A 21,861-nucleotide genomic window follows, 5' to 3' on the forward strand; every position below is an offset into this window, starting at 1 on the left:
GATCATGGCACTCTCCTGGTTCTTGCCATGTTGGTATACTTTGGGATTGAGTGGTTTTTTTGAACTCAGAAGAGAAGGAGCTCTCTTGGCTGGCTGACCTGATTCCACATTGTGGCATGCCTCTGTCAGTTCTCAAGAGTTCCATGCTCACGTCTCCTTAAACTAATTAGAATTAACTGTTCTTTGCACTTTATAGGACCTTACAGAGCCAAACAATTGTATACTAACAATACAGCAAGCAGCATGAGCTTCACATTCCTGTCAGTTCTCCTATGCTCCCCCCAAAAATACAGAGTGGCCCAGGGGGTGCTGAGCACGCAGTGGGTTTGCATTACAGCTGAGGAATCTGAAGTTTAGGGTATCTGAATCTTTTTTAAGGAGTACAAGAAAATATTCCAACTTTTGCTCGGGAGGGAGACATTACCTTTTATTATACTGGGCTGTAAACAACCTGCTTTTCTCTTGACAGACACATGATATTGTCCAAGGCTGTTCACTATACAAATATCTTTGGTAAAGATAGTCCAGAACTAAGGCTGTCAGAGCCACTGGTCACAAGATGTGGAGAAATGCAAGGGACTTACAGAAAATTGCTTCCCAACAGACATTAGCCGACTTTTCATTTCAACTGTAACAACTTGTTTTAAAGCCCAAACGATATTTTCTTTTAAAAACTCACTTTAATCTAGGCATGGAATTTAACAAACATTGGTATACAGTCAGGGACTAATTTATAACATGGTTTCTATTCATTTCAGCCATGAGAAAACACCAGTCATTATTAAAGGTATCCATCCATAAATTACTTTTATTTCTCATTAAATGAGCACAGAGTCATTAGCATATTAATAACAGATATGTTTATTATTACATATCCATCAGTGCGGCTTTCAATACCACTTGAAACATGCATATCATCCTAGAGACGAATCAGTTTTCCAGTGCTTCTTATTTGATACACATTACTGCAAAGCCATTATAAATTATTGAGGAGGTATTTGGTTAAAAAAATAAACAATAAATCATACTGCCCATATGAATCAACTCTTGTATAGGACAAGAGTTTAACAGTATTTATCTGGTAATTCCTATGTTAACTGGAAAACATCACAGATGTATTGTCATAATTTTATATTGATATAACCTACATAGTTTGCAGAATTTTATAAAGTCATTCATTATTGTAGCAGGTAGTTTAATGCAAAGATTGTACTCAATTTATGAAAGTCCAACAAACCTCTAAATATTTTAAATTAAACCAATTATCAATGAAAAACCCACTGACATATAATTTTTTGAAAATATGTTCTTTTGAAATTTCTATATTTAGTCATGGCAGTAAAATAATTCTTTCAAATTAAGGCACTAAAAGGACAATGCAACTCCCATTGAAAGTGTTCTAAGAATAATTTACATTTCAAACAGTGCATACATTTCTTATATGTTTGTTAACTTAATGTCTTTATCACTTAAAACCACAAAGAAATACATTATACAATTACAGAAATGATGTACCCCACAAAATGCTTTTAAAACTTGGTTCTTTTGTACAGTTAGTTCCTAATGTCTCTAGTAGTAAAATAACTCAATATGGCTTGGCAAAAATGCATAGATTAAATGTAAAAAAAAAAATGTTTTTTCGCCTTCTCCCATTCCTCAATCTATAAACGTGCTCAAACACATACAGTATTTTGTAAAGCATAATGTAAAATATTTATTCTCCGTAAGTCCACCATGGGCAATCAAAAGTGAGGCTTTTAAATTCTACAGTGAGGGCACTGAAGTCAAGTGATGTCACTGCTTTCTTAAAATAGTTTTGTATAGTCTTGCAAGAGCACAAAGACTGAAGTCATTTAAAAGAATTTCAGTTGTCTCATTTTGAGATATTTTCTTTACTCCTTCCATGAGCTGATCTTCATAGTGATTGGCCATTCCACTTGAAAGTGAAAGTCCCTTCCTCTCACTCATATGAGGAAAACTGTGTTCTATCATGATTGACAGGCGTTTTCTTAGAAATTTAAAAAGGCAGCACCTTTTTAAAAAAATATATCTACCTAAGCTTTCCCCCAATTGTACTTGCATTACACAGTAATAATTAATCTAATCTACCTGTAGGCAAACCCGCAATTAAAACAAAAAACAAAAAAAACCCTCAGTGTGCTTTTGTGCCAAAGCAAGGACAGAATAACAGCAATCTTAACCCTGAAGCCTGTGATATTTGTGTCAAAGGAACAGCCTGTCTGCTCTGCATGGTTAAAGAAGCCTGGTTTATCAGGTAGCATTCCACATGATTCCACAAGGCGTTAGGTCACGTGGTTAACTGCTGGGGTGGGGGGTGGGGGACAAAAAAAGAAAAAATTGTAATTTAAGAAATATATTCAGTTTAAAAATTCAAGAAACAAATTTAGAGAGAAAGGTAAATAAATATTATTTTTATATGTGATTAATACACACAATTTGGAAAATAGGAAAAGGAAAAATACACTTTGTATTGTCTTCTTTTTGCTTCTACTCTATTTCAAACACATGGTGTTCTTTTGTTTTTTACAAAACTATAACTCAATTTTACATAGTTTTAGATCTAGCTTTGTCCTATACAGTCATACAGGATTTTACAGAAATAAGTCAGGAGTCAGGTGATAATACACTAGAGTAGTATGGTGGGTGAAGAATACAGAAGGTGTAATGCTTAACTATTTAGGCATTTTCAAAGAATAGACTTGGTTATTAATAATAGGGAGTGAAGAAATGGTTGAATTAAAAATGGTTTTAAGTCTGCTTGGATGACTTGAGTGACATTAGCAGAGATGCAAATCAGTGTTAGGTCTCAGCTTCTAGATTAAAATGTTCCTCTTAATACAGGGGTTACACTCTAGCAAAGTCAGTATTTGGTATAGGAGAAAAAACATAGGCTTCAGAATTGGATAAAAATAAAAATAGGTTTCAACCCTGACAATGCCACTAACTCATTGTGTAATCTTGCCCAAGAGGCTTGATTCCTCTGAGCCTCATTTATGTATAAAAATGTATAAAACGAGAACTTAATAAGACATTATTACCTCTTTTCAGGAAAGGGTTTAATTATGCCCTGCAGTTGTTTATTATATCATATAAATATTTTGAAAAAATTCTATCAAAATCAGTTAAAAAAAAAGAGGAGAGGGATATTTAACTGGGAAGTTTATTTGCAACACCATTTTCACTGATAATACCAAATAATTGTGATTGAAAAACCACCACAATTTGTTTAAAACTTTAAGGGCTAAGTATGTGCCATGTACACCAACCAAGATAGTGAAATCTGATATGGACTTGGAATAAAATATGAAATTTATAAATTTCATATTAATTTCAAACAGGAATCAAACTAATTTGTAAAGTCATTTCATGTCATATATAAATACTTAACTACAAATGATGCCCTCTATGGGGAAAAGAACAATTAGATTTTAGATTTTAATAGATATTAACCAATCACTTTCACATTTTGTCAAAAAGGTTAACACTGCAATCCTTACCTAGTTTTTGCAGATGTATTTTTGACGACTTTTCGGAAAGACTGATTTGCAGTGGATCTTGTAGAAAGTGTTCGAGGGGATGCACGAACAAAACCAGATGGTGGATTCTTAGGGATCTTCTTCACCAAATGTGTTACCCATTTTTTTTGTTCATCCTGAGAACATGCTAACAGCAGCATATCTCTTGCTGATGTTACATCATAACTGACTGTTTAAAAAAAAAAAAAAGACACAAAGTCTTACAGGGGCATCTGGGTGGCTCAGTCAACTAAACATCAGACTCTTGATTTCAGCTCAGGTCTTGATCTCATGGTTCGTGAGACTGAACTGTGCACTGGGCTTCATGCTAACAGTGCAGAGTCTGCTTGGGATTCTCTCTCTCTCCCTCTCTCTCTGCCCCTCCCGGGCTTGCGTGCACATGTGCTCTATGTCTCAGAAGAAAGAAATAAACATTTTAAAAAATAGAAAAAATAAAGTCATACAGTAAGTACCTAAAATGGTCCCACTGAATGTATAATTTTGTAAGTTCTTAAAATTTTAAAAGATTTACTATGCTTAAGTTTGGACAATATCTCTCCTTAATTAAGGCTGAAAATTTAAAAAGGAGACATTAATCACAAACTACTAAGAAAGATAAAGCAAAAAAAAAAAATTTAAAAAAGCAGAAGTGAAACTAATGTATTTGTAGAACTTAAGTTTCTTATCTTAAAATAGCTATCGTCTATATTCTTTTCCTCAAGCTACCCTTGCTAAACTAGAAGACATTTGTTTATGACCCTGCATGTTGGTCCAGGCAGTGAAAACCGAACAAAAAGAAAACAAGCAGGAGGCAAAAATTCAAGGAGAAATAATATAGTGGAACTCACCTATAGCTCTTCTCTCCAATTTAGAGTAATTTCTTAAAGGTAAGTTTTTTTATAAGGCGGCAATTCTCTTTAAAAACATTATGTTCAAAGCTAGATTTGTAGCTGTGAAATCACAGCTACATGTTGCTCCTCTAGTGTCAAAATACTACTTCTTATAATCTCTTTTCAACTTGGTATAGAAAATGCTACGCTTGAAGAAATTATTTTAATGGGACTTAATTTTCTAATTTGTTATAAACTGTAAAAGTAATTTTTATGCCTTACCTTTACATGGAGAAATTAAGTCCTCTTTCTTATCTAAGTGATCTCTGTGGCACTTAACATGGCATCTTCGACATTCTAGGGCAGGAGGTGGCTTAAAAACATGCCAGAGAGGTTTGGCACAGGCCTCACAGTTGGCGGGAAAGTGGTAGAGTGTAGGAATGAACTCATGGCCTTTGTGGTTTTGAAAATTAGTCTTTTCAGCTTGCTGTACTGGTTCCATCTCTACATCTTTTCTACATTCACCTTCATTTGCATATAGTATCTACATTCAGGAATGGTAAAAGGAAGATTTTAAAGTCTTAATTTGTACACATAAGTTTCAAATTATAAAAAACATTGGTGTTTTTGCATACTTCACAAAGTGCATTTAGTCATTAAATAAAAGATTTTCTAAAATTAGAATTTAAGGTTTTCACCTGGAATATTTTAGGAATTTCTTCAGTTTCAGCTCTGTAAACATCTCCTTGGGTTACAGGTCGAACATGAAACAATTTACTAAGATGAAAATAAACAGGACATAAACTATTAAACTCATTTACAGTAAAAGACAAATGAACATTTCATTGAAGAGGACAAACAGGTGGCAAATAAGCACATGAAATGATGTTCAACATCATTAGTCATTAGAGAAATGCAAATTAAAATCACCGTAGGCATCACTGTACACCTATCAGACTTTAAAAAGTAAAAACAATAACAACACCAAATGGTAACGAAGATGCAGAGAAACTAGATCACTCATATAATTGTGGTAGAAATGTAAAAACTGCAGAGCCACTTTGAAAAACAGCATGGCTGTTTCTTACAAAATGAAACAAACATATGCTTAACATATGACCCAGCAACTGAATTCCTGGGCCTTTATTCCATAGAAATGAACATTTATATTTATAAAAAAACTTGTATATGAATGTTCATATATAGCCCAAAGCTGAAAACAGCCCAAATGAATGGTTAAACACTGGTACATTCATACCATGGAATACTACTCAACAATAAAGAGAAACAAATGGTAACTTGAATGAATCTCAAGAGAATTATGCTGAATGAAAAGAGACAATCTCAAAGGTTATAAACTATTTGATTCCACCTACATGACCATGCTTAAAAACACAAAATTATGGAGATGGAGAACAGGATTACAGGTGGGAGCAGAAATGGTACTTGTTATGGCTATAAAAGGGTAGCATGATGGTTCCCTGTGATGGAACTGCTCTGTATTTGGTGGTGATCATATGAATCCATTTATGTGATAAAGGCATAACAGACTGGAAAGAGATAAAACTATCATTATTTGGAGATGATGTGATTGTATTTGTAGAAAACCCCTGTGGAAAACCCAATAAAACTAGTAAATAAACAAGATTAGAGGATTCAAGATGAATATATAAAAATAAATAGTACTGGAATAACCAGATATCCACATGGAAAATATACACGCACATACAAAAGTAACTTTAACTGCAACCTCTTACCAAACACAAAAATAAATTCTGAGATTAATCATAACTTAAGGGGTGGCTGGGTGGCTCAGTCAGTTAAGTGTCTGACTTTGGCTCAGGTCATGATCTTGTAGTTTGTGAGTTCAAGCCCGTGATGTGCTCTCTGCTGACAGCTCGGAGCCTGGAGCCCGCTTCAGATTCTGTGTCTCCCTCTCTCTCTGCACCCTCCCCCTGCCCCCAGCCCCATTCACGTTCTGTGTCTCTCTCTAAAATAAATAAACATTAAAAAAATTTTTTTAAATCAGAACTTAAATGTAAAGCCTAGAAATAGAAAGCTCCTAAAAGAAAACACAGAATACTTTCACAATTTTTGGAGAAGCAAAATTTCTTGGACAGACTACAAAAAGCTATCTTTTAAAAAATTAATAAATTTGTTTCCATTAAAAGACACCATAAAGAAAATGAATAGGCAAGCCACAGATTAGGAAATATTTGCACTGCATGTTTCTGATATAGAACCCATATCCAGAATATATATACAGAACTTTTACAGGGACACCTGGGTGGCTCAGTCGGTTAAGCTTCCAACTTCAGCTTAGGTCATGATCTCGCAGTTCACAAGTTTGAGCCCCGCATCGGGCTCTGTGCTGACAGCTCAGAGCCTGGAGCCTGCTTCAGATTTGTGTCTCCTTCTCTCTCTGCCCCTCCCCTGCTTGTACTCTGTCTCTCTCTCAAAAGTAAATTTAAAAAACATTAAAAAAAAAAAAAAGATTTACAAATCTATCTTAAAAAAGGTAAGTAATCCAATTAAAAATGGGCAAAAGACATGGAGATATTTAAGATATACAAATGGCCAATAAACATCTGAAAAAAATTTTGGTATCATTAGTCATGGGGAAAATACAAGTTAAGACAATAATGAGACAGCATTTCATCTTCATTAGAATAGCTAAAATGTTAACTACACTGGTATTAAAATTAAAAACTTAAAAATAATAAAAATAAAATAAAAGAACAGCATAAATCAAAGACTGACAGCACCATATGATGGTGAAAACATGGAACAACTGTAACTCATATACTGCTGGTGAGCATAACAAAGTGTAACTATTTCTGGGGACTATTTGGTAGATTTTTAAAAGATTAAACACAGACTTACTCAATACCCAGGATTCCACTAAGTAATTACACATGAAAAATGAAAACATAAATCCACCAAAAGAATGTTCATAACAGTCTTATTTATAACAACCCCAAATTGAAAGCAAGCCAAATGTTCCTCAACAGAAGAATGGATAAACAAATTGAGATATATTAATTTGATGGAATATTATTCAGTAATAAAAGGAATTGCTGAATATATTCAGCAATTGATACACATAGCAAAACACTATGCTGGGTGAAAGATGCCAGGCACAAAAGAATACATATCATATGATTCCATTTATATGAAGTTCTAGAATAGGCAAAACTCAGTAACAGAATTCAGATGTTTTTTTTCCCCCTGAGAAAATGGTATAAGTGGGCTTTCTAGGATGATGGAAATATTCTTTTTTTTTTTTTTTAACGTTTATTTATTTTTGAGACAGAGAGAGACAGAGCAGGAACAGGGGAGGGTCAGAGAGAGGGAAACACAGAATCTGAAACAGGCTCCAGGCTCTGAGCTGTCAGCACAGAGCCCGATGCGGGGCTTGAACTCACTGACCGCGAGATCATGACCTGAGCTGAAGTCGGCCGCTTAACCGACTGAGCCACCCAGGCGCCCTGATGGAAATATTCTTTATCTTGTTATGGGTAATGATTACATGGGTGTTTATAACTGTCAAAAGAACAGAACACTTATGATTTAGGCATTTTATAAAAATTATACTTCAATAAAAAGGTAAGACAAACTTTCATCAATCTGAAAGCATTTAAGTTAGTTGAAAGATGATTTCTCTAATATTAGTATTTATGTATTATTCCATTTAGGTTGAACACTTAAATTTTTACAACCAATGCTTCTTCAAAGAATTAGGATATCAAAACAGTATGGTACTGGTACAAAAACAAACACATAGATCAATAGAACAGCATAGAGAGCCCAGAAATAAACCCATGTTTTTATGATTAATTAATCTGCAACAAAGAAAGCAAAAATACAAAACAGAAAAATGTCTCTTCAACAAATGGTGCTGGGAAAATTACTAGATAGCTACATGCAAAAAAATAAAACTGGACTACTTTCTTACACCATACACAAAAATAAACTCAAAATGGATTAAAGACCTAAACGTGAGATCTGAAGCCATAAAACTTCTAGAAGAAAACATAAGTGGTAATCTCTTTGATAAGGTCAAAGAATTTTTCTAGATATGTCTCCTTTGGCAAGGGAAACTAAATCAAAATTAAACTATTAGGACTACACCAAAATAAAAAGCTTTTTGCACAGCAAAAAAACCATCAACAGAACAAGCCATCAACCTACTGAGTGGGAGAAGATATTTGCAAATGATGTATGCGATAAGGGGTTAATATAAAAAATATATAAAGAACTTATATAATTCAACACCAAAAAACTCCCAAAGAATCCAATTTAAGAATGGGCAGAGGACACGAATAGACATTTTTCCAAAGAAGACGCACAGATGGCCAACAGACACATTGAAAGATGCTCAACATCAGTAACCATCAGGGAAATGCAAATTGAAACAACAATGAGATAACACCTCATACCTGTCAGAATAGCTAGAATTAAAAATATAAGAAACAACAAGTGTTGGCAAGGATAGGAGAAAAAGGAACCCTTGTGCACTGTTGGGAATGCATGCTGGTGCAGCCACTAAGGAAAACAGTACAAAGGTTTTTCAAAAAGTTAAAAATAGAATTACCATATGATCCAGTAATTCCACTACCAGGTATTTATTCAAAGAATACGGAAACACTAATTTGAAGAGATATATACAACCCCTATGTTTATTCCAGCATTATTTATAATAGCCAAGATATGGGTGAATAGAGTATTAGCCATAAAAAAGAATGAAACCTTGCCATTTCCAACAACATAGATGGACCTTGGACCTAGAGGGTATAATGTTACATGAAATAAGTCAGTCAGGGAAAGATAAATACCCTATTTCACTCGTAAGTGAAATTTAAGAAACAAATGAACAAAGAAAAAAAAAGAGACAAAAAAACAACAGACTCTTAGAGAACAAACTGATGGTTACCAGAAGGGAGGTGGGTGGGGGGGTGGGTAAAATAGGTGAAGGGGATTAAGATTACACTTATTGTGATGAGCACTGAGTAAATATGGAATTGTTGGCTCACTATATTGTACACCTGAAACTAATATAACCCTGTATGTTAACTATAATTGAAAAAAGGAGAAAAATGGGAAATAAAATTTCAGAACGCTCTGGTAGCTGCTCAATTCTTTTTACATTCTAGATATAATTGATTTCACAAATGTTTAATTCCAAACGAATGCCAACACTTCATTTTAAGTTTATATTTTTCATGAATAGCACCCACCACATCTCACTTTGAATTTATATTTTGTTGCATGTTTTACCTTTTCTACTACTTGTATGTAAGCTCCTTAAATATGGAACTGTCTTACTCACCTTTGTACAATCTATAGCACTCACGATGATACAGACAGCAGTGCTTAAGAAATGGTTTTAGAACGAATACAAGGAAAAATCCTAAGCTTATTAAAGGCCTCTGTGATCTACTACTAAAAGCAAAAGATGTATTTGTATATCCTTAACAATGACAGCATAATCATATACAGCACTTTTGGAGATGCTCTCTGAACCTAAAACTAATAAACATTTGAAATAAAAAATTTGTCTTTAGAATACATTTATCAGCTTTGCAAAATCTTCCCCCTTACATTTTGCTAAAGTTAGATTTAATATGGAGTTCTATTTTTTATTTAAAAAATTTTTTCAAGTTTATTTATTTTGAAAGATAGAGAGAGTGGGGGAGGGACAGAGAGAGGGGGAGAGAGATAATCCCAAGCAGGCTCCACACTGTCAGTGCAGAGCCTGATGTGGGGCTTGAACCCACGAACTGTGAGATCATGATCTGAGCTGAAATCAAGAGTCGGATGCTCAACCAACTGAGCCACCCAGGTGCCCCGAATATGAAGTTTTAAAATTTGTTAGGAAAAGTAGGCAATATCATTTAAATAACAAAACATAAACTAAATTGTATGTCTAAAAATAATTATCATAAATTATCACCCTGATGATTTAAAATTCAACGAAAGGCAACTTACTCTATGTCCAATACCATGGATGGATTGGATTGTTCCTTATCTTGCTCATCGTTATAGAACAAAATTTTTTTGCTGCTTACTACAACATACTGAAATGAGGAAAAAAAGAGGAAGATATATAAGACCAACATTAATGTGGTTTAAAATAAGCACAATACTTGTCATTTATGTCTAAAGTATACTGTATTAATCTAAGATCAATGCTAATAACAGCAATTAATACAAGTTGTATGTTTTAAAAGTAAAATATGTAACAGATTATCAATTAGAAAAAACAAGGCATATATACCTGTTTCTTCCAGCCATATCGTTTGATATTTCCTCTGTTTGGTATTGAAAGCCAGCCTTCAATTCTTGACTCTAGGAGCAAAAGAATATATAGTATTCAGCCTTAAGTAGTAGTAAGAGGAAAGCTATTACAAGTTGTTTGATGGCATGCAGCAACAGGCATTTGAACACAGCTAAATGAATAAGTGCTACAATTTGCTCTTCCATGCTTCAATCACACAAATCAACTGTAATGGCCATACAAATATTGCAGAAAAAAATTCCAAGCCACTTTTCCCATAAAATTAACATTTAGTACTTAATTATAAAAGTATGAAGTAAAACAATACCCTTTAGAGCCAGGCAAGACTGGAATGGATTGCGGCTTAAATGGGATATGATACAGAAGACTTTAAATATCATTTAACACTTATAAAACTATTTAGCAAAATAAAAAATGCAGCAAGTGGAACAAATCAGAGCGATGATTTACACAAGAAAGAGCAAGCAAAAGTACAGAGAGGTGTCCTATTACTCACAGAAGATAAGAATAGAAGATAAATAAATAAGGAATGCAGGCAGAATCAACTAGATACAAAGAATAAGAGACAAGCATTTTATTTGTTTTCTTAGCACAATATTCTGATAAACTTTTTGGTAAAACACCTATAATAATTTCAATAAAATTGCTAAAATCTGGTTGAGGGGGTACTTAATTCTAGTGTTAAAGTCCAATTGTAATTCTTTTCAAACTAAAGAGGTATAAATAAAGACTTTTAAGTATGTGATACCAGAACTTAATAAATAGCCAAAAAACATAGCATTGAGTTGGTCAGCTATTACTTTAAACAGTTTGTGCATACCCGAAATTCCTTGACTAATACAATCAGGGCATTTAAAAATAAATATTATTACTGTTTAAATATAATTAATGTTTATGAGAAATATCTGAAGGAAAAAGATGATTATCAGAAATCATTATTTTATATCAGGTTAGAGATAAGAGTATTTTTTTCTATATCTGTCTTATGATTTAAAACACAAAAAAATAAAAAAGTAAGCAATTTTCAAGTACAATGCTTAAATCATGACCCTAACAGGAATATATAATGCCTTTCCCCACATATAAAAGCTGTAAAACATCTAAGTCTTAAAGTAATCGTAACAATAGGTAACATTTACCGAACACTTGTTTGACATGTGCTTTCCAAGTAATGTCACATTTAATCTATGTATATTATCCCATGAATGTATATTATATTCCTATGAATATAGGATAGGATAGATTCTACAATCATCCTCCATTTACAAATGAAGAACACCAAAGCTTAGAAGGTAAACTGACTTGTCCAAGGGTATACTCTCTCAGTAACTGTCAAAGCTATAGAGTTTACCCTGGCAGGCTAATTTCTGAGCTTGTGTTCCTAGAACACCATGCTATTCTGTCCTTAACTAAAAAGCTTTGCAGTTAATTGAATTGAATATTCTTCTTGTACCAACTTCTTCCATGTACCTGTCTTTTGCTTTTGTTACTCCTCTTCATCTAAATTATAGTTGTTAAGGTGGAGAAAATAATGAGAAAACTCAGCTCAAAACAATCCTCTTCTCCCAACTACTCCCAGCAACTTCTTAGTTCATCAATAATTGTTTTGTCTCCTTAAGTAGTTCCTTAGTAAGTTTTGTAAGATCAGGGACCATATCCTGACACTATTTTTATATATTTCAAGGCATCTGACACACAGAGTAGGTATATATTTTGATTATTTTACAGTTCTGCTTTTCCCCCCTGAATTAGCCAGTTACAGCTACCCTTTATAAATGATGGTTTAAAAACCAAAGGGCAGTTTTAGGGGCACCTGGGTGGCTCAGTCGGTTAAGTGTCCAACTTCGGCTCAGGTCATGATCTCACATTTCTTGAGTTTGAGCCCGGCAGGCTCACTGCTATCAGCCTATCAGGGCAAAGTCCTCTTTGGATCTTGGGTCCCCCTCTTTCTGCCCCTCCCCTGCTTCCGCTCCCTCAAAAATAAACATTAAAAAAAAAAACCAAAGGGCAGTTTTACATTAAACAACACGCAGAAGGTTGCTAATCACTCACAAATATTCTTACAAAAGCATCAAGTTATTGTTAGGAAAATTTTCCTTCGGTGTGCTCCAAATTGCAGCTCGTTTACTCCTCCAAGTTACTACCAGTAATTCCTCACAGAAAATATGTGAAAGCCACCGAAATTTGACCTTTACACAAAATTGTGTATGCCAAAATACCCCACACTCAAGTTATTTCTCCTATGAGAATATATGCCAAAAATATTTATGCTTTATGACTCTAGGTTTGGATTATCTGCCAGTGTTTTCTTTAATGTATTTTCAATGGATTGTTGTAGGTTATGACTTTATCTGTCATTTCAGTGTTTCTTAAGAAATTTTGTACATCAAAGACATTTTATGAATTAAATAAGCCCTTTTTTATTTGTTCCCATTTAAATTAAATGAAATTTGGAACTCAAAAAAAGGTGCTGAGGATATGTGAAGGTCTTCATCAATTTATAATAATATATTTTTTTAGATTTTTTAAATGTGTATTTATTTTTATTATTATTTTTTAATTTAAAAAAATTTTTTTTAACGTTTATTTATTTTTGAGACAGGGAGAGACAGAGCATGAACGGGAGAGGGTCAGAGAGAGAGGGAGACACAGAATCTGAAACAGGCTCCAGGCTCTGAGCTGTCAGCACAGAGCCCGATGCGGGGCTCAAACTCACGGACCGCGAGATCATGACCTGAGCCAGAGTCGGACGCTTAACCGACTGAGCCACCCAGGCGCCCCTGTATTTATTTTTAAAACAGACAGAGTGCAAGTGGGGGAGAGGCAGAGAGAGAGGGAGACACAGAATTTGAAGCAGGTTCCAGGCTCTGAGCTATCAGCACAGAGCCGGATGCGGGGCCCAAACCCACAAGCTGTCAGATCATGACCTGAGCCGAAGTTGGACACTTAACCAACTGAGCCAACCAGGAGCCCCAGGTTTTCACCAATTTAAAACAACAGGGTTACAGGAGAGAATTTTAGTTTTTCCTTCCGGTGCATTCCCTTCACAAAAGCAGGTGAACTAAGCTCAGGGACAAATTAAAAACTACATACTAGCTTCTCCTCTGTTTACTTACTCATGTCTTACATACAAGTTAACATATTAGTGTGTGTGTGTGTGTGTGTGTGTGTGTGTGTGTGTGTGTGTATACATAAACCTCCTTTAAAACCATGACAACTTGTGACATATGTAGCAATCTGAAAGTAAAATGTTTTAAATTCCATCTTTTCCATCACAAACACAGAAATCAGCTTCTCCAGATTAAAAAATGTTGAGGACTCCTAACTCTACATTATCATCAATAATATGCTACAAAAGTACAAAGTACAAATACAACTTGGCTCCAGGTTTTATGTATTTGTAAAGCAATTTTAACTTATAAAAAATTTATGTATGTACCATGAAAATCAGCAATTGATTCCTTTACCCAAATAAGAGACACAGAGACTATATATAAATCAATATCTAATACAGCGAATTTAAATATCAAAGTTAACTGCTGAAGACTATCAAAGTTTACTTGCATAAACACATACTGCTTAAGAAACAGAGCTATGGAACCATTGCCAAATATTTTAATTATATTCAGAAGTGATATAAAAATGAAATTAATGTTCAAGAATTCAGATGCATCATCTCCAAATCATTGATTAGATTTGGGCAAGCTGGAAGTTCTCATATACTTAAATACTTGGAAACACACCAAGAAATCCACCATTTACAGGTTTAAATTTCAAAGACTGAGAGACATAAAGTTAGATGGAAAGAGAATGAGGCAGATAATCCACAAGAGATAATGAATATTAGAATATTGATACCAAGTGTTTTTCCTAGTGCTTCATCTACTTTTACATTCTTTTCAGATTATTAGGTCAATAGTTCCAAAAGAAGGAAAGAGAAAGAATAAGGGAGTTATCACGTTGTCTTTTTGTCACTGAGGCAATAGGAAAATCTTAACTCAAGTGTAATCTTTATATTTACACAGTGTGCTATGCCACAACCTGCTACAGAACCAAAAGGAGGATGAAAACATAAAAGAATTAGAATAAAAGTAATTTAAGAACTTCAGAAGGTTGTATAACAGATAATTTTTTTTCTAAGCTTTTTAGAATTGGGAAACAGGAGAGATTTTATCTACTTAAGGACAAGTAGAGACTGAGCTCTAGATATACAAGATAATTAAATGAGAATCTTTATATTGAATGATGAAATCTAAAACTAAGTTATATTATCAGTTCATCCACCCAACTACCTATAAACACCCATCTCACTGAACTAAAAAATATGATCCATATTTCAAAAGGCCTTTATTTTAACTTTTGAGTAAATGTATTCCATTCAAAGTTCTTCCTTTTTCAGTCTGTAGTTTAATTTTCTAAAATTAAAAAAAAAAATGTTATTTTTGAGAGAGGGACAGAGTGCAAATAGGGGAGGGGCAGAGAGCGAGATGGAGACAGAATCTGAAGCAGGCTCCAGGCTGAGTTGTCAGCACAGAGTCCGACGTGGGGCCTTGAACTCAGGAGCCATGAGATGATGACCTAAGCCAAAGTTGGACACTTAACCAACTGAGCTACCCATGCACCCCTCTGCTGACTGATTCTAAGTGTATTTATTAGGTCAGGATTCTGAAATCTAAATGGATCCCTAACTTAAGTCAGCGAATCAAACCATCTGATCGTCCTCTGAGTTTAGTTTTCCTGAATAAGCCAGAATGGAGGACAAAACTCATCACCTTCCTCCTCTTTAGATGTCCCTCAAACTCATCATTCAATTCAAATTTTTTCTGAATAGTATTTACCAATAGTGGATTGACTGAAATGTTTAACCTAATAAAAAGAAAACCAAGATACACATAATAAGACATTATAACCAAAGTTAAAGGGAAAGGGGTGGAATAAAGACAAAAAACCTGGACAGGATATTTAACTTTATCTAAATAGAAAGAATTCCTGGACTCTAAGCTACAATTTCAGTTCAACAATTGAAAGAATGTAGCCAAACACCCCTAAAAGTCATACTGATGATTAAATCTAACTTTTGAAAGTTTTTAAACAACAGCTGAAGCAAGAGGTTCTTGTTAAATCCAAAGTGATTCTCTGATAAAGGACATGCACCTACAAGATTCTCAAGAGGCAGAAGGTTTCAGAAAACCAAACATGGGAAAAGCGAAGGAATTCCTTGACCACTATAATAAGAAATTTTACTCCATGCCCTTCTAAGAGATCTGATTTTGGGCTAGAAAACACACAAAAGAAGGAGGGCAGGGATTACATGGTATATAAGTAAGAGTTGAATTCACTTTTCACTTTGAGTCCCACTTTCTTGACCAAGAACAATAATACCATTTTCTAAGTAGTCTATTAAGTTTTTTATATCAAATTCTCAAAAAACAGTATGTTAAAATAGAATCACTATAATATAAAATGTGCTACTTCATAAATATCTATTAACACATTACACAGGAAATACACAAATTAAAATCAATTTTCAAGTTTATGGCCATGTAAACAAGACTTCCAAAACCTTGAACTAATAATATGCAGTAGTATGTAGGGGCCACTCAGGTAGGCTCAGTTGGTTAAGTGTCTTGACTTCAACTCAGGTCATGATCTCACGGTTCACGGGTTTGAGCCCCGCATCGGGTTCTGTGCTGACAGCTTAGAGCCTGGAACCTGCTTCAGATTCTGTATCTCCCTCTTTCTCCCTGCCCCACCCCTGCTCACACTCTGCCCCTCCCTCTCTCAAAAATAAACATTAAAAAAAAATGATAAGCAGCAGTATGTCAAGTTTGTGTGTGTATGTAAACATTTATATCTTTAAAATTTGTAATGCATGTTTTAATATTTATAACCTATTCACTTCTAAACTGAACGTGTATTATGTGTATTGCTTATCTCTGTTAAAAAGACATAAATGTACTATAACTTACCCTACAGTAAATGCAAGAATTTTAATTGATTCTCAACTGGGAGAAAAAAAAAAGACATCGGAAAAGTCTGAAATCCTAGATACTCTCACTTTTGCCTTTACTTGACTCTCTGCCCCCTAACTGCATCTCTCAATCCCTTTTATCTATTTCTCTAAATTCAAAACTTAAAGTCTGACTGGAGTTTATCTCTACTACTTTAGAAAGGTCTATACATAGGCTGCTATGGTTCTGATTATTAAGTACAGTTCTTAGTTTTTGCACAGAAATACATAAAAACAAAAAAACCCACAGTACATTAAAGAGCTGCTACTCATGAAAACACATATAATAATTTTCTTTAAATAGTGAGAGGTATAAGCAGCTTCAGCTTTCACCATGCAGTTAGGCTGTTTTGGTTCAAAACCTTTTTCAGATTTCTATTCAGGTAGAGCCTCTCAAATTTATTTTAATAGCCTAAAATTTCTTTTGACTGCTTTTATTCTATAAAATGCAAACATAATCAGACTTTGGCTAACAGAAGCATAAATTTCTTCTTAAGGATCCATGGGAAAAATAAAATGACAAAGAGGTAGAAAGCTAAATGAAAGTAACATACGTTAATTTCCATGAATGAAGCAAACCTGAATGAAGTAAAAGAAATGTTCTTACCTGGAAGGTTTCCATCAGTTTCATCAGCACTAGGAAAACTAGCAACACTTGTAGAATCCGAAAGGTCCAAAAGTTTAGCACGCAATTGCTCAATATCACTCTCTTTGCTAGCCAATTGCATCTGAAGCTCATTCCTATGTGTACATTCTTCTACCAATTGCTATTTTTGAAATAAAGAAATCAAAATCAAATTTTCAAATTAAAAATTAAGAATTAATGGAACTATGAAGAATCTAAAACTAATACCAAAAAATTAGTATAAACTTCATGAATGTTTACTACCACAGATTTTGATACAATTGTAAAAAATGCAAGTTCTCTTCCTCATTAATACATTGCTTGGTAAACTCCTTTTCTCCTTGCTTTCAACAAATTTTGTTTATATTTTTTAAATATAAAGCATCAAAACACAAAAATCAAACACCTGTTAAAACAGTAGGAAATGCTTTTATGGCTTCAAATGAAACAGTTTAAAAAATATGGAAAGCTTCTCAGGATGGTAAAACCATAAATGATAGAGAGTCAGTGCTTGTATCCAAGTCAATCTAGGACCAGAGACCAGTTCTCAATTTTGTGCTATTTACAGGCCAGGAAGTATAAAAAAAAATTAAGTTTGATATTTTGATTTCAGAAAAGTGAGTCCTGATTAGAGAAAACAAAAAAATATACAATACTTCAAATCCTCTAACTTAACTGTAGTATTATACCAGTCGTATCTCAATTTTAATCAAAAACCAAAAAGGCAAAACTTCTTTTTGATTCTCTCAAAGGAGCATCTCTAATCAAGCAAATGCTAATGGGTAAAAATTATCATGGTTAATAAGAAATGGAGTATCTTTCTAGTTTTTCAACATCATGGTTCATATTAGAGTAATAATGATCAAACTGTGGAGAGTATAAACCTGAATATGCATTTTTATGCTAAAAATATCTAGAGAAGATCAATAGATAATAGGTATAAACAGACATAACAAATTAAGAAAATAATCCTACACACACACAAACCTTACCGCTTGCATGTCATTCAGTTCCTTCTGATGTTTCACCACCATCTGGTTGAATTTCTCTCTTTCTTGGTTGAGTTCCAGTTGAAGCTTTCGATTTTCCTTTTCTTTCTTTCTCAAATCCTGTGTATTAGCTTTCTTTCTATCAATTTTAAAATCTTTCCGATTCATTATTTCTGCCAACTTGTTAACAGCCTGTTCAAATATTAAAATATTATTAAATAAGGATCTATGTTGGAACCATCTGATTTGAATCTCCACTAAAAATGTATTTTCTTCCTCAAAATCAGGAAGGACTATTTTGTGTGGGAAAATCAGAAGAACCTAATAAAGGTTGGAACATAACTGGTAGCACAAGTAACTATTACTGTTTTATCTCATTGTTCAAATTTAAGAACCAGATTAAGTCTTGTAAAAATTCATTTACTGTTCAATACTTATTCAGCAATATACTGTACGTAGGCACTTTGATAGGTACTAGATATAAAGACAAAAAATAGAGTTATGCCTCAAAGGTATCATAGTCTGATGGAGGAGCCAGACAAGCACGCATTATAGTACAGAGTGGGGAGTTAAAAGAAAAGAGGCTAACAATGGTGCTATGGGAGCAGTACCTAACTGAGACCTGGGGAAGTCAGGGGTGGCTTCCTGGTGTACCTGCACATGTGTCCACATATGTTTCTTAAAAAGACAAATAAGAGTTGGATAAGCAAAGAAGAAATAGTATTAAAGAGAAGAACCAAGGAGATGGCATTATAATCAGATGAAACCACACACAGGCAAAAAGGCCCAAGATAATTTTTTTCCTTGGGACAAGTAGGTAAGTAAGGAGACGGTATCTACCAGGCCATACTGAGGCCCTTTTGAATGTAAGAGAGAACAGTTGAGGTTAATCCCTTTTGCCAGAAGGAAAGAACATATTCAAATTGAGAAGTGTTAAAAGCATGTGAAATTAAGCTACATAAACTAAAACATAAGTCATGGTATTTTCTGCAATTATGTTTAAAAGAAACCGAAGATTTTTCCATTAAAACAGAAAAAAAGCCCAACTACCATCATTTCCATGTACATTTAGTCCTATCTAGGATGAGGAGCCCATATACATATTTTAATGGAGTAAATGCTTATTTCATTGAACTCATAATGCATATTGTTATTTTTCTAACAGTAAATCTAACATATTAAAAGAAAAATAAAAGAACTACATTATGAAGAAAGTGAAAAGCTCTTGTAGTATCACCCATCAAAGAGTACCTCTGCTAAAGTCTCTTTTTTCAATCTGCTGGGTGTGTATCCTTCTAAACTTTTCCTTATGTATATAAGCTGATTACATGGATATTTAAATTAGAAAATGGGATCATGCTATACATTCTGTGCTGCAACTCGCTTTTTAAATTTAATACTATATCATATATCATGGGAAATACAATTTCCCCATGTCATTACATATATGTCTATTTCATTTATTTTTAATGGCTCCTTTGCTCTGTATTGTATGGATATATTATGATTTATCAATACTATGCTGATGGGTGGTTGGGTTATTTTTATTTTTCACCGTTAAAAATAATGTTGTGGGGTGCCTGGGTGGCTCATTAAGAGTCTGACTTCAGCTCAGGTCATGATCTCGTGGTCCGTGAGTTCGAGCCCGTATCGGGCTCTGTGCTGACCGCTCAGAGCCTGGAGCCTGCTTCAGAATCTGTATCTCCCTTTCTCTCTGGACCTCCCCACTTGCACTTTCCCTCTCTCTCTCTCTCTCTCTCTCTCTCTCTCTCTCTCTCAAAAATAAACATTACAAAAAAAAAATGTTGTTGCTGTAGGGGCGCCTGGGTGGCTCAGTCGGTCCGTCATGGCTCAGAGCCTGGAGCCTGCTTTGGATTCTGTGTCTCCGTCTCTCTGCCCTCCCCCCCACTCACGATCTGTCTCTGTCTCTCAAAAATGAATAAACGTTAAAAAAATTTTTAAAGTTGTTGCTGTAATTACATTTGTATGTGTTTCTTTTGAGCATTTATGGAGTTATGTATACAGGATAAATTCCTAAGTGTGCAGTTACTGGATCGAAGAATATGCACATTAAAATATGTTATTCTGTTAATTGTTCTCATAGTTTACTCCCTCAAAAACTACACAAATAAATTTCCCTATGTTCTTGCTAAAGAGGAGTATTATATCTCTCTCACTCAAATGTGCCCATTTGTCAAAAAGATACCTCATTATTGGTTTAATTTTTATTTCTTGGTTTATGGTAATGGGTTAGCTTTTTAAAATTCTTTTTTTCTCAAATGTCTCTTACTTTTTTTTCATAGAAGATTGTCTTTTTATTTGTAGACCCTCTTTTATTTGTATTTCTCTACATTTGTTGTAAATATTCTTAGTTTGTTTTCTTTCAACTTATGTTGTTTTGGGCTCCGCAGACCTGAATTTTTATGTAATAAATGTCAATCCTTTTCTTCATGGTCTATGTTTTGATGTAAAAGTAAGAACAATCCTTCTACTGAAGGATTTTCAACAGGTATTAAATACATTTTTGAAGGATTAATCTAGTTGCAACATGAAAAACTGCTGAGAGGGAGAGTAGATAAGTGGTAAAAAAGCTAATATAATCATTTAATAAAAAGTAAAAAATACTTATTTTACCATAAAAATCAACTGGGGTACACAGTACCTTATGAAGAATTTAAACTACTGTATAAGTTAGTAAAATGACAAGATACCAAGTTTTAGTAAAAATGTGAACTGCATCATTAAATATATAGCAAAATGATACAGTCACCCCTATAGTTTCTTACTTACTCCTAGTTCTTCTCTCTTGGCTTTAGTCAAGTATTTTCTCTTCATTAAGTTTTCCTACTGTCAATTAATTATAGGTCTTCTGTACAATCTAAAACATGTTCTTACTAGTCAAATGACTAGACAAGCTACTTTCTGAACTCAATTAAAATCCAATTTCCTGAAAAAGACTTCTATATTTAATGAAGAAAGAGTATTACATTATTTGTTCCAGTGAAAAGACTGAACATTACAACCTAAGTTTTAAGAAAAAGTTCACAAAGAGCAAATGTTACCTTCTGAATATATGATACTCCAATACAAACATATGGAAAAGGCTGAGAGAGAATGTATACCTGTGTTTTAAGGGTTCTTTCTGTACTGATATTCTTTTCATAGGTAGCCTTAAGATTATTGATCTCTTCCTCTTTCTTCAGTTTATATTCTGTTAGCAAATTATATAAAGTGTTATTACATGACATTAAATTTCTGCATTCAAAATTAATGCTCTTAATTATGCAAATTAGTTTATACATCATAACCTTTAATAACTTCATTAAGATAATTCTTTTTTGTTGTTTTATTGAGGTATAATTGACAAATAAATTTGTAAGATATTTAAGTTATACAATATGATAATTTGATAGATGTAAACATTGTGAAAGGATTCTCCCATCAAGTTCATTAACATATCCATCACCTCACATATTTACCATTTTCTGAGATGAGAACATTTAAGTTCTACTAAGATAATTCTTAAGGCTACAGAAGCTATTTAACATATGAAAACAAATATTTCAAAAACCT

The 21,861-nt window shown here is 33.7% G+C and overlaps 1 protein-coding gene across 3 annotated transcripts in view; it reads right to left on the reverse strand.

Moving 5' to 3' along the window:
* Positions 1 to 781: 781 nt before the first annotated feature.
* The window catches only part of ROCK1 (Rho associated coiled-coil containing protein kinase 1), a 158,449-nt gene continuing 137,369 nt past the window's right edge, over positions 782 to 21,861 (reverse strand). For 2 of the 3 annotated variants that reach the window (XM_023241802.2, XM_011288079.4), the window contains exons 25-33: positions 21,411 to 21,499; positions 18,292 to 18,480; positions 17,282 to 17,441; positions 10,644 to 10,714; positions 10,355 to 10,443; positions 5,065 to 5,143; positions 4,649 to 4,910; positions 3,519 to 3,726; positions 782 to 2,323 (exon numbers count right to left, since the gene is read on the reverse strand). In XM_023241802.2, coding sequence (XP_023097570.1) covers positions 2,317 to 2,323; positions 3,519 to 3,726; positions 4,649 to 4,910; positions 5,065 to 5,143; positions 10,355 to 10,443; positions 10,644 to 10,714; positions 17,282 to 17,441; positions 18,292 to 18,480; positions 21,411 to 21,499 — 1,154 coding nt within the window. In that variant the 3' untranslated portion in view covers positions 782 to 2,316. The remainder of the gene's footprint in view (positions 2,324 to 3,518; positions 3,727 to 4,648; positions 4,911 to 5,064; positions 5,144 to 10,354; positions 10,444 to 10,643; positions 10,715 to 17,281; positions 17,442 to 18,291; positions 18,481 to 21,410; positions 21,500 to 21,861) is intronic. The other variant, XM_023241801.2, reaches the window with a different exon arrangement.

The sequence above is a fragment of the Felis catus genome, chromosome D3 (genome assembly GCF_018350175.1).
Source record: "Felis catus isolate Fca126 chromosome D3, F.catus_Fca126_mat1.0, whole genome shotgun sequence".
Classification (NCBI taxonomy): Eukaryota; Metazoa; Chordata; class Mammalia; order Carnivora; family Felidae; genus Felis; species Felis catus.